Source organism: Artemia franciscana, chromosome 18, assembly GCF_032884065.1.
Source record: "Artemia franciscana chromosome 18, ASM3288406v1, whole genome shotgun sequence".
Classification (NCBI taxonomy): domain Eukaryota; kingdom Metazoa; phylum Arthropoda; class Branchiopoda; order Anostraca; family Artemiidae; genus Artemia; species Artemia franciscana.
In genome coordinates this window covers 36,636,935-36,651,479 of record NC_088880.1, presented here as the reverse complement: position 1 = coordinate 36,651,479, position 14,545 = coordinate 36,636,935, and the positions used below count along the sequence as shown (strand labels likewise).

Genomic DNA, 14,545 nt, shown 5'->3' with positions numbered 1-14,545 from the left:
AAAACCCTCCCTCTGCATGAGCCGTTTATTTCAGAAATATAATCAAGTGAATTCATGCAACAGTTACTCGAAAACTCAAATTTTCTCTAAAATCGGCATAGAATTTAAACTCTATTATGTCTCTACATTATACCAGTTTTCTTATATGTATGTTATACTCGAATGTCGTTAAGTCGCTGAACCATCCTGCGATTTTGTTTTTACAAAATTGTTTTTTACAATTTTTTTTGTTTTTTACAAAAACAAAAAACTGTAAAAAACAGTTTTTTACAAAATTTTGTTTTTACAATTTGCCAAGGTCATCGAAATGACAACCTCGTGTGAAACGATTTCATATAGTTGGTGAGTTCATTTTCACAAGCAATAGATAAAAATTTGTAAATGGAAATATATTTTTTTAGCAAGAAGACTTTCCAAATCTAGAGAGGGGAAAGAGAAGCTGCAAAATGGGGGCCCATATTGGGAGAAAGAGCGGCATCCAATGCACCTTATTTTAACATTTACTACATTTTTGTAGCTTTTTACGAATAATATCGGTTTACCAAAAAACAATAGTGTTTTACATCATAAATAAATATCAAATTATAAGAGTAAGAGGTAAAAACATTAGAAATATATTGATAAATTTTATATTGGGAGGAGGGGGCTGTCTTCTTGATCTTAGATCGGAAATCTCTCTTCAGTTCTTAGGCCGTTTAGGTCGTAAAAGGATCTTCGTAAGTTTGTTTGTTTCTCTGAATTATTAGGGTTATAATGTTGAAGGTGATAAAATAATCCCTTCCCCTTCAATATTTTCTTAATACAAGATATTGAAAGCGGGCACACGCAATGTCATACTGTAAAGGGAATACACCACTGTATTAATTGTATGAAAAATTGCCTAAAACAAAAGTAATCTAAAATATATTCAGTTATCACAAGCGACACCATTTAACTATGGGTATATCGTCATCTTACCGAAAGCTTTTTATAAAATTTGCGACAAAAAAAGATATAATAGGGCTTATAGCATTTCCTTTACATTAGATTTGAAAATAAATTCTTAATAAACTTGGTATCAGTCTCCTCAGCCTGTAATTGTCCTGGAGATTGTTAATATCTGCCCTGAACCCTAATTCTCTGAACAAACATGGCCCCAATTCATGAACATATAGGGGGAAGGATTGTTTCAATTTTTAAACGAAGATAAAAAACAAAATGTTCTTATCTTTTTCAATTTCTTCAATGGAATAGAACACAAAATAATTTCCTCAAAATCTAGGGGTACAATCCCCCTCCTCCCCTCTCCATTGACACCCTTGTGGATAAGAAATACATTTATCACAATTCAAGAAAAAATAAAGCAATACAACCAAAAACTAGAATACGGTTCATTCTAGAATTAAATATTTATTAGACAATATACACTTCTAAACTAGACAAAAGAGCAATACTTTAAAACCCGTCAAACACATAATAAATAAAAGAAAAGAGCAGTTTATAAAAGCAGGCTGGGACTACCTTCTAATTAGCCCAAGGCCTCCTATTAAAATATTAATGAATCACACATTAAAATACATGAGAATATAAAAAGCCTCCTCACCCATTAAAGTAAATCTTGTGACGAAAGCCTCATTCCTGATTCCATCCATCTAAAATCTGGTATTTTAGCTCTGAATAGTTGCTTCCGCTATTAGTAATGCAATTTTATTAATGAAATTTATAGAGTTGTAAAAATCTATTATGAGCTTAATCTGATCATTTTTTTGCTGGATTTTATTTTTTAATGTAAGAGCCGAGATTCTAGAAGAACTAGGATATTCTAAGAATTGAAGAAGATGGTATGGGTTATCTACCCGTATCGTAACAACAAATAAAATATCATAGATACCTCAACCCCTTTCCCATTTCCATCCATATTCATGGTCCCTGATACGAAGCTACCAACCACATCTCTATTCTTTTTTAATTTTTCTCCTTTTTCGATTAAAATTTGGAATATTTTCTGCAACAGAATATGCGAAGAGTTTCCTCTTTTGTTAATTCATTGTGTTTTACAGACTTTTGTCAACATCTATAAAACTATGAAATAAGTCAAACTGTTGTTGTTTTTCTCCTTCAGCATCAAATTCTACCAATTGAACCCAGAGTGTATGGATAATCCTCTTTGATTGCCCCTATTATTTAATTACATGTCCAAGTTTAACTGTATTCACGACAGCTGATAGGCCGGCTGCCCATATAAGGCTAGACTTTTACCTCTTGATGTATCACAATGGTATATCACTTGATCACTATGGTATATTACCACTTTTCCATGGCATTGTCTTTCAGTTCTTCTACTTGAATATTTTTGGCTTGGTGGACGATAGGTTCCAAGGTCGTCTGCCCATTATTAAATCATTACATTTCTAAGTAAATAAGCGGCGGCGATAAATTAACATAGAAAATTTTTGCAAAACAAATCACTGTGGCTCCGAGGGGTGATATCTGATATTCTTGTTGTACATGCCTGGGTTTGGAAATGTTGGGCGTGTCAAGTAACTTTATTTATGGGGGAAAATGTTGACCGTTAGGCATGGAATAATCAAAATCCTGTTAAACTAGCCCAGCCTCTGTTTCAATAGGTCTTATTTTTTCAGAGGAGAAGGGGTCTATAGCTGATCATATGAATATGATCCAGTTTGGATATAATAAACATAAATATAGATCCCTTTCAGAATTCTTTGGTAGGGGCTCAAATTTTCCTCTGCAGCATATTAGGATTGGCTTTGGCCATCCTACTTCACAAAAAGCTAGAGCCGTGATTCTGGCTGAATTGATTTATTTTTCAATGGTCTTGCTGATGTTCATGATACTAAATTCTGAGCTTGTTCTCGATCTCCAGGGATTACTAGTTTGAATTAGTAAATACATTTTGGATGAATCTTTGATTATGAATAATTTTAAAAGGTAAATTCTCTTTCAACAGAATTGTGCAGCAGGTAGATGTTAATCGAAGTCAATCTTGTTGGCTGAGACATGGTAATACTGTTTATCCTATAAGTAATTCATTGACATAAGGAGCACACTACTGACCTCCAACTGTTGTCATAATGAATAAATTGCTGTAGCTAATCGGCACTGGAAATCTTTAAAAAGCAGTTTTCCACCAACTGGAACGCGAGAGATAAACATATCAACAGTCATTAAGCATAGCGCCTTTCCATTCATCGGGAATCTTTCGACTTTGACATCCGGTAGATTGTGTTTCTTGGCCATTTCCACCAGCCAGAGGGAAACATGGGCACGCGACCATAGACGAGGATCTGAAAAATAGGCTTTGTTCAAGTCTAAAGTGTGACAATAACAGGATATAATTAGCAGACTCATAATTTCCGCTTTAACTGATTAATGTCAATAAACAATGTGTAGTCTAGTTGGGGACGATTTGCGGGATCTATACAAAGAGAAGAGAGAAAAGCCTTAGGTGGGGGGGGGGGCTCAAGTTTGGTTACGTAACTTATGCTCATATTTCAAATACTTTTCGTCATTTGCCAAGTAATTAAAGAGATTTAAGCGATTGTGGATGCATAGATTAATGGAGAAAATAAATAGCTCTCATTCGCTATGCGAGTACGTAGCCAAACTTAACTGAATTGTTCTAGGGTTTTCTTAGATAAATCTGACTTACACGCGAATTAGGATTTCATTTTTCCATCTTCAACTTTAACAGCAACCATTTAAGCTTAATATTAAATTGATATAATGAATGATTGCAGTTTTTTCCATGTGTCAGTTATTACCATTTACCATTGCCGTTACCATATAGCAGCTATCATCATTTCCCATTTACTCTAAATAGGATGCTTGCCTACAGACTCGCTGAAACCAATATGGCAAATCAATAAAAATACCTTGTAAACAGCGGCATAAATTTAGAAAAACATAGGGACGAAAAATGTATTTCCAAATCGAGAACAAATTTGTTGTTTTCTCCAACTTTTGTTTCCCTGGAGAAACAAAAAAGTAGTTTTTCAATGAAAATATCGCAACAGATTACTCTAAAACTTGGGAAGGGGCTATAAAAATGAAGGGGCTGGGGAAATTGACCTTACAATTTGTGAATCGCATGTAAAGCTATGGTAGCAACATTGGTTATTCATTCGTGATAAGGTCCATCTGCAGCTCAATTCAAACATCTTATTAACCTTCAAAATCGGAGAATTACAGAAAATAAAATACAAACTGCAAGGAGCTACGCAGCTCAATAGTAACTGAAACTTTAAAAACAGAATTTTGATATCAATAGATATACCAGAAGAATTGGCTTATTATGCTGATTCCAAAATTATAAGATTCATTAAGTTTAGTCATACCCATCAAAATCTAGGAGCACTGGAAAATTTGCCTAGTTTTTGAAAAAGAGGAGAAATACTGCCCAAAAGTCAAGCAATATTGTATGAAAAATGTGAGTCTGAAAAATATATTTTGCCCACCATCCTTCTGGAGTTTTGTAAATTGACACCAGTGTTATCCCTCGATGAACTTGTTGATGCGCGGAGCTTTTCAAATCAGAATTATATCTTAGAAATTTCAAATCTGTAGTTTCTTAGAAAATCTCAGAAAATGTGGCAATTTACTCAAATTTTCTTAGTCTCATTGAGCCTTATATATTATTTAATTTCTTCTTGTTTCCGAGGAGGGGTCTGTAATAGAAGCGGAATATATGCCGAAACTCGTTTTTCCACGCTCCTGTAAAATTCATTTTATGAAATATACAGTCTATTTAGTTAACGCAGCTGATATTTGGGTGTCTTGCCAGAAGGCAATTATAATTAATTAAAATTAATTATTTGCCATTATTTTGGCTTCATAACATCATATAATAAAAAAATGGTCAATCCTTTGTATTATAATTACAGAAAGGGATAAAGCGTTAACAGGTTTTGCTTAATACGAGCACGTAAATGGCAGAACTTGAGAGCCATATTAAGATTAAGATAATAATCATAGTTAAAAATAATTGGTTTCTTCATTGCACCCTTCGAAGATCGTTAGAGCATGTTCAGTGTATATAACCTATTAGTAGGTTTTGTAAGATGTCATTCAAGATGACATTTGAATTTTCTAAAACCATATTTCCATAGCTACGAGATTCTAATTTTTATTTATATTTTTAAAGAGTTGACACGATAAGTTCTTACCGTGCTCCGAAGATGCTGGGAAATACGAATTTTAAGAGTAACGTTATAACTGATCAGTTTTAATTAAGTTTAAATATGTTCAACTTTGGTCATGGCTGGAACTAGACCTGGTCGATGTTTCTGCGATTAGTAAAATGTAACTATATGGAAACAGTTAACAGTAAAATATTTGTAACTGAAGTAGTTAACATGTAGGTGTAACCTAACAATTTTTATTCCTAAGCGTGGATGTCGGTTTAGGCACGTGTGTATACACGGAATTATTGTTCGATCAGGCAAATCTGCAAGAATTGTTTTTAGAGGGAAATCAATAAAAAAAAATCAGGAATCCAATAAATAAAAAGATATTTGATAATTTGAATAAAAAGTGCCCAGAAATTTTAGAAAATTTCGGACTTTGGGGGAATGAACCTTCAGCCCCCCCCCCTTGCGTACTTCCATGGGCCAGAAATGTAATTAAACGTAAATATTAAGCATATACAATAAATGTAGTGTAAAAAAGCGTCCTGGTGGGCAAAAGCTGCTCAGTTTTTTTCTGTGCTGCTATTTCATACCTTAATATTGATTTTTTTTTGTTTTGTTTTTATTTAACTTGGTCTTTTTAAGGCATCGATTTACGAAGACCAAACGTTAAAAGAAAGTAAAAATCAATTTTAGGTATGGTTTCCAGCATAGGTAGTTACGACTATCGGTTCTAGACGGAGAGGTGGTCGTGTTTTCCCTATAAAATTTTATAAACGAAACTTATTTTATAGCCCATAATTTGCTAGAACTACGTTGGGATGAAACATGAAAGATTATTTTTCTGTCCTGAAAGATTTAGCAAAGACTAAAAAGAGTTTAAAGTGTTTTTAAAAAAGTGATTTTATTTCCAACTGCACTACAAAGTAAAAATAAGTTTTTTGACGTACCTCACCCCCCAAAAAATCAAAAATTTCTAAGACCAGAATTAAAACGTGTAGCACTCATGATATATTGCATAACTTTTCAAAAACGGCTTTTTATGTCATTACCGACCAAAACGGAGAATGGGGTTAAGGTATTGAAGTTTCCATGAATGCATTTTAGGTATCAACATAGGCTACATGGAGGTTTTAAGGGATGAAAGTTCTTTCCCCACACAAAGCTAAAGTGTTGATTCCTTGGATATTAAGAACCCCTGAGAAAATGATGAGATGCGACGCTTTAGATAACTATACCTTATTCTTACTTTCTTGTAATACTTTTCTTTGACTTTTCTCCATTTTTCTCCATTATTATTCTACATTTTTCACGATTTTTTCTCTTTGTTTTCATTTCTTGTTTTATATTTTTGTTCTTGTTTGCTTGCTATCTATTGACATACATTTTGTGGTGAGTTCATGTTTTTTTTTTCGATGGATTTGAATTCGAACCACGTGTAAGTATTTTTGGGAAGTAGAAGGTATTTTAGGTCAATGTTTTTGGTAAATAGAAGGTATTTCAGGTCGATATTTTTGGTAAGTAGAAGGAATTTTAGGAATTTTTGAAGTTATTTTAGATGTAACTACATAAATTCTCAGATTACAAACATAGAAAAAAAAACATTCAGACGACTTTCCAATTTTAGAGACGATGATACTGCTCGGTCCTAAACAAAGGCTATTTGGAGTCTATGCCTTTTTGAATGGTTAGTATCGGTCGATTTTCCAGCAGGCTAATTAAGATATTCAATTGAGGTCGGTGATCTTTCACTAGTACTAAGGAGAGTCTTTAGAACCGACAACAATATTCCTGTAACAGGGGTGCCAATTCACAAAAACGTAAGGATATTTTGGAAACAAAGGTACAAAAAAGGCATCTTTCATAATCTATGCAGGGTTGGGGGGATAATTTTTCAACTAAAAACCGAAAAACTAATATAGCAAAATCCTGGGGAAAGGAGAGATAAAAATCTGTACAGGGGTTGTTGATCCAAATAGCCTCTTGACAGCTGCCGTTAATATCAAAATGTTTGACAGGTTTTTTTTTCTCTTGTTATTCCACTATCTTGGGAAAGATTAGCCCCGTTGTTTTTATTTCTTCAATAAAACGATGGAAAAGCCAGTATGCTCTTCTCAACTATATTTCCGTTATAGATTTGTTCAAATCAGTAAAATCCAGCAAAGTTGATACCTCATATATCTGCTGGCGTTTCTGCAATTTAATACGTTTTAAAAATATTTCAGTTCCTTCAAAATGGTTCTACAGTGGTTCCTTCAAAATGGTTCCTTCAAAATCCACAGTGTCTTTAACCGTGAAAAAACACAGTGCACTGATGCAGAATTTCAATAACCACACGAACCAAATTTTTTTGGTTAAAACATGAGAATTAAGTAAAGGAAATAGGAAATGCTTAACGGAGAATTTTCTCAGACTAAACAGCCTTGTGCGGTCAGTTCTGTTACTTGCTCCCGCTTAACTTCCTTTTAAGTAAATTACTTCATCCTTTGTGTAAGGGTTCAGTAAACTCATTTTAGTACAAGGATGTAGGCCTAGTCAACAGGCTCTGCTCAGGCGGTAACTCATAAGGGGGTATTCCCCGCTTGAACACTGGCTCTCAAAAGGTTTTGTCATCACGACTCCAATTTCAGCTGAAACGGCAGATTTTAATAACCGTATGGGATTATGGCTGGGTGGATTGGTGCGCTGGTTTCAGGATCCTTTGTCTGAGAGGGCCAGGGTTCGAATCCTAGTGAACCCAATTATTTAGTTTGGGACGGGGTCAGTGGCGTGACTCTGTAAGCTCAGCCAGAGTTGACCCAGCTCTAGATGGGTACCTTGAGAAATCTGGGGAAGGTAAACAGGAAGGGTGTGCGAAAGCACAGGATGTTTGGCCCCCATCCCCCCCATTGCTCTTCCTGGATGAAGGGCCAAATAACGGCTATCAGAACCGCCGGTAGGGACTACAAAGTCTAATGCCGCATTCTTTACCCTTTTTTTGCCTTTTGTGGGATTAAGCAGCAACTTTTCAAATGCCATTTTTAAAACAAACTTCGATATATGGAGATCGTATATCACTTTTGAAAAGGGAAATATCTATATAAATGAAATAGCTTAACCATTTCTTTGCATGTTTTATAACTAATTGAACTTGCAACCATCATTAAGGGTGGTTGGAGTTAGCTTGTTAGCATAAATCAGCGAAGTAGTGACGGGAATAGGAGGAAATTTTTACATATATATATATATATATATATATATATATATATATATATATATATATATATATATATATATATATATATTTACAAGGCCGTATCTAGGGGGTGGGGGTTTGAATCCCCTCCCCCCGAACTGTTTGTCTGACTCTTAAAAAAGTATAAAATACGAACATAAACAAATTTTCATAGTTTTTTTTTGTCTTTTTTGTAGCCTACCCTCTTTTCCCTTAAAAAATCCCTTTGTAGGTAAATGTAGGTAAATCAATCAATTTTAATAGCTAAATCAGCATAAAATACATTTAATGACATTTAGAATGGGAAAGGACCAACTGATTGTAGTTCATAGAAAAGGGAAAAGACAAAGCTATCTTTAATCTACTTTGTCTGTGTTTCTAAGTAAAAATCCCCCTTACACTTTAAAGTTCCTTGTGAATCATCCTCAATTGCCTTGACTAATTAAAAACTAGGATCCATAAATATTTTGATATATATATATATATATATATATATATATATATATTTACAAGGCCGTATCTAGGAGGTGGGGGTTTGAATCCCCTCCCCCCCGAACTGTTTTTCTGACTCGTAAAAAAGTATAAAATACGAACGTAAACAAATTTTCATAGTTTTTTTTTTTTGTCTTTTTTGTAGCCTACCCTCTTTTCCCTGAAAAAATCCCTTTGTAGGTAAATGTAGGTAAATCAATCAAATTTAATAGCTAAATCAGCATAAAATACATTTAATGTCATTTAGAATGGGAAAGGACCAACTGATTGTAGTTCATAGAAAAGGGAAAAGACAAAGCTATCTTTAATCTACTTTGTCTGTGTTTCTAAGTAAAAATCCCCCTTACACTTTAAAGTTCCTTGTGAATCATCCTCAATTGCCTTGACTAATTAAAAACTAAGATCCATAAATATTTTGACCTTAAGCTGTTGTTCAGATAATTTATGCTGAAAAAATCAAAGGATTAGCAGAGATCCAATACCTGCTGTGCATTAACGAGGGCTATTGCTCTATCATGCATGGCTAACTTTTACCATGGCTCCTAACGCGACTTATGGCAAACTTGAACCACTAGACTTAAACTATGACCACGAGTGGCTTAAATCAGACGATGTAAACGACTCTTGAAATCGGGCAGCCGTTCAAGCAAGATATAAATTAAAAACAATGTCAATCAATTATTTACGGTTGTTTGTTTTTCCTCAAGTTACCAGGAAATAAGGAATCAGAAGGAAATAATCATTTTGTAGCGGATAAGACAACAAATATTCAATGAATGTAGCCGGATCTTTAGCCTTATTTATACGGTACTGTTTCCTTTTTAAACAAATTTGGAATCCGTTATCAGGGTTTCCGGAAAATAATTAGAACTCTAGAAAAGCATGAGAATTTCGAGATGGATATGGAACCTTTAAATGAATATAGGCTTATTACGAGTAGATTTGAATAACAGGGCTACTGGTCATTTTTCCATCGGTAGTTTTGGAAATTTAGATACATTCATTAGATGCATTCACAATGAAGATCTAGCTAGTATTTATAGTCATTTAAAACCAGAACTCAAATTTAACTTATTTGAAATCTGTTACAGTCAAGTGAATTCTCTCTCCACCACCTTGAATTTCAGCTTGAAAATTTTGTGGTGAACATTTCCGTCTGAAGTAATTGGAACCAGCCAATCGGATCATTTTTTGAAATTATACCCCGTGAACGCCAAAATTCCATCACTAGCATTAACTAAAACCAAGTTTTGTCATTTACGAAACTCTAATTTAGTTTAATCTCATTGCGAATGGGCCTTAGGTATTTGGCAAATTATAGGCAGCGGAAATGCACTGCCTAAGTAAAGAGCAAAATTGGCAAAATGTGTGTTTTTTTTTTTTTTTACCAAGGTATTTCGTATTGAAGAATTCACCGGAAGGAAGGAGCTTGGGAAGGAGCAAAGGCTGTAGTTTATGCTGTAAAACAATATATGTAGTTTTTTTTGGACAAAACTAACAAATTAAACTGAGCATTTGATATATAATAATATTAATTGCTGAAAGCTTTTCAGTTCAAGATTTTATCACACTATAATTTTCATTTTATTTTTAATACTGCAAAAAGTACAAAAGGAAGTATTTGTAATATAGTTCATTTTCAGTAAAGTGCCAGTGACGCAGTAGGCTTTAGACTTTTATAGTTAAGGAAGTGGACAGTAGCTAAAGTCTTGTTTGTAGTGATTTTTTGTTCATTTTAAGCATGATTCTTATGTTCGATATAAGTTTTATTTGTTTTAAGATCTATATATTCATTTAAATTAGTACCTGTTATATGTTTGTTTACTATGATTATTTATTTAATTCCTGTTCATTTTGGATTTCATTTCTTATTTAACAGTAATCTCTTGATTTTATTTTTGCTGATATTAAGTTTATTACAGCCTTTACTTTTGTTTGTAAAACTTCTTTTTCAGAAAGCTTTATTTAATTAATCTTCAAAACGGCAATTTTTTATTGTTATCCCGATCCAGACCGATTCCTGGATAGGCCCATGGTAGAAGGGACATTAAAAGTAGTAATGTGGAGAGCAAGCAGTGTACAAGTAAAAGTGCCGTAAAGTGCCGCTATTTGTGCAGTTCTGGAATTTAGCCTGTGTGCCACCAACTATACATCTTGAAGTACCAGTTCTTCCTCACACTGCACACTTGGAGCCACTCACAGAATGCTGATGTTTGGCACTATGTACTAGGCATGGCTCACTTTGGCATATATTGAACAGGCAACACCATTCTTAAAGTGGGCAACACTTTTTTTTAACTCCTAAAGAAACTAGCTATTTCGTTTTTAGATCTATACAAGAGAGCCCAAAAAATACGATGTTTAGAAACAGAAGTTAGATGGATATTAGACAATATGGTATCTTGAAAAGTGGCTTACCAGCTGGTAAAGGTGAATCATTTTGTATATCCAAAGACTGCAATGATACTTCGGTCCCCTGGGGTACATGAAACCAACAGGGCAGAGCCGATGATCGTTGAATCAGACATGGATTCCTCATTTCTAATTTTCTGAAATGAAATATAAAGCCATATATCAGATTGCAAAGCTTAATCTGTATTAGTCTAATTATCTCTCCAAATCATGATTTCCCACTTAGGGACATCCAGTAAAGAACGAAACCTAGCCTAGTAACAGAAAAATTTAAAACCAAGCTTTGAAAAAAAAAATATCCAGTGAGGAAGTATCGCCATTTGAATCTAATCTAGGAAAGACAATTATTATTTCTATTAATATGAAGGAAAAAAGTTCATTGCAAAAACCAACTTATGGGAATTTCGTAAAATCGCTTTTAACCCCACTAATATGGTGTCAAATCGAAATGAAAACTGCATTGAGAGAAGGCAACTGCCATTAATTCTTTGACAAAATGCAAGTATATATATTCAATCGAGCAATTATCTATCTGGGTAAGGAACTTTTTAAACAGGTCAAACATAGGTCAAATTGATCAGATTGTGATATTTAGAAGGATTACGAATTAGAAAACTGGACTGTGAAAAGCTAACATGAAAAATATGAATTTTCTGTGGGGGGGGGGTGTTTTCTAGGGTGTTGTTTACGGGAGAGTAAACACTGGCTCTCCAAGGGTTATATGGGATTATTTGAGGGGAATCGAGATGAATTGTCAAAAACGGGAACAAAACTATTAAAATTAGCATAAAAGTAGCAATCCTAAAATATATCTCTTTTGTTCTAGCATGACGCCTTCTGATGAATCATTATTCTTAAGCTTTAACTCCTTGTCCCTCTCCCCTTCCTTTTTGGGTAAAGGTTTGGAAAGGCTATTCTTTAGAATAAGAGATGCTAGAACTGGAAGAAAGGCATTTTAGATTGCTTATTTTATGTTCATTTGTATGGATTTGTTCTTTTTTTTGGCAATTCATACCTAGCCCTTTCCTCCCTTTTAAAGGTATTATGTAGCCCTGGACTATATAAAAATAACTAACATAATACTTAATGAAAGCTGATTAAAAAACATATAAAAATGGGGGAAAACGAATTATGATTCATGGACATTTTCTGCATCTTATTCTTATAAGTAAAAATTCCATAATTTTTTGGTAAGCTTTTTTTATATAGCCTAGGGTTATATGAGGCCATTAGAGGGGATTGGGAATGAATTGTCTAAAACGTGAAAAAACTATTTCAATGAGAATAAAATTAGCAATCCAAAAATGTCTCTCTTTTTGTAACAGCAAGTCTCACTCCGAAGAGCCGTTATTCTAGACCTTTACCAATTTTTGTGAATTAGCTTCCCTGGATTCTAGGCAGCTGCTCATTGAGGTAAAATCTTCTACTGTAAAACAATTCTCTCGTAAACTAGCAAAACTCTACTCAGCCATGAATCACTATCAAAGAAATATGTTTTGCTTTAAGTACAAGATTGGTACTATATCAAACATGGTTGCACAATTACGTTCAAAGTCTCTTACCAGTGCTAATTATATCCTAACTCATTGACTGCCGAAATGCAACTGGCATGTTCTCTTCTTGCATCTCGTTCTTACGCCTCTTCCTTTTTTCTCTTCCTTTTCCTGCTTGTCTTGTATTGGCTGCTCGTGTTCCAGACATCTCCATCCGGTCAATGTGGACTCACAAAATGGATTAGAGATACAAAAATAGCCTATAAGGAAGTCAGCAGAGGGGAAGTGCCAACCACAAAATGAGAACTCAATTCACGTACTGAACATAGAACACACCACACTTTAATGGAATGTATTGATTACTAGTTTTTTCGTAAGTTTAAAAAAAGTGGTATTATTTGCGTTTGAAACAAAAGAACTATATGATAAAACAGGTTAGGCAGAACAGTCTCTCGTCTGTATTAAATAAAAAAAAAACAAGTTTTTTATCTGCAAGTAAGGAACGACATTAAAATAAACAGAAATTACTCTGTATATAAAAGGGTTGTCCCCTCCTCAGCGCCTCGCTCTTTACGCTAAAGGGGACAGCCCCTTTCACATACGGGATAGTTTCTGTTCGTTTTAAGTTTTAATTTCGCTCCTTATTTGCAGTTAGAAAACTTGTTTTTTATTTAATTTTTGAATGTTTTTGAATTAATGCATCTTTTGGTTTTGGCTCACCGCACATGATAATTAAAACAAATTACCATATTAATGTTTTTTTTGCTAAATGACTTTCTCATAGTTTTTATTGGACGATTTTGATTAGGAAAAGAGATGGGGAGGAGGACTAGTTGCCCTCCCATTTTTGGTTACTTAAAAATACAACCAGAACTTTTTATTTTTTGTAAGAACGTATTAATTAGTAATAAATATACGTAACTTACGTAACGAACTACTATGTTTGTACATTTTCATTATGTATATAAGGGGGTCCACCCCCTCGTCAATCCCTTGTTCTTTACACTAAAGCTTGAATTTCGTTCCATTTCTTTAAAAATGGCCCCTGAATCACAAAGGTCGTAGAATAAATAGTTGAAATTACTAAAAATCTTTTAGCGTTAAAGAGCAATGTATTGTGGAGGAGACGACCCCTCTTATATGCATAATATCCTTTGTTCGTTTTAAGTTTTAATGCTGCTCCTTGCTTCCAGTTGAAAAACTTGTTTTTAACTTATTTTCTCATTGTTTTTTTTAATAATGCTAAAAAATCCTGGGCCACCTTCATGAAAATTCTCTTCCCTCATGGTAAATTCCTCCATGGAAATATCTTCCCACGTAACCCCCTCCCCTGACCCACCCCCACTCCAGTGCGAAAAAGTCTCCCTGAAAACGCCTGTACAGTTCCCAATAACCGTTACTATATGTAAACAATGGTCAAAGTTTGTAATTTGCAGCCCATCCCCCTGGACTCTGGGAGATTAAGTTGTCCCCAAGGACATAGTTATTAGGCTTTTTTACTATGTTGAATAAAACGGCTATATCAAGGTTTTCATCCGGTGACTTTGAGAAAAAAAAGTGCGCGAGGGGGCCTAGGTGTCCCCCATTTTTTGGTTATTTAATAAGGGCACTAGAAATTTTAATTTCAAAAGTCTCCCTGAAAACGCCTGTACAGTTCCCAATAACCGTTACTATATGTAAACAATGGTCAAAGTTTGTAATTTGCAGCCCATCCCCCTGGACTCTGGGAGATTAAGTTGTCCCCAAGGACATAGTTATTAGGCTTTTTTACTATGTTGAATAAAACGGCTATATCAAGATTTTCATCC

General features: G+C 34.2%; 1 protein-coding gene across 1 annotated transcript; it reads right to left on the bottom strand.

The window, feature by feature from the left end:
* Positions 1-253: 253 nt before the first annotated feature.
* On the bottom strand, positions 254-13,072 carry LOC136038965 (ets DNA-binding protein pokkuri-like). The gene is made up of 3 exons (XM_065722485.1): positions 12,807-13,072; positions 11,251-11,381; positions 254-3,287 (listed from the first exon to the last, which is right to left on the bottom strand). Exons 2-3 carry the CDS (start codon positions 11,369-11,371, stop codon positions 3,070-3,072), a joined length of 339 nt encoding a protein of 112 aa, XP_065578557.1. The 5' UTR covers positions 11,372-11,381; positions 12,807-13,072; the 3' UTR covers positions 254-3,069.
* Between the last annotated feature and the right edge of the window lie 1,473 nt (positions 13,073-14,545).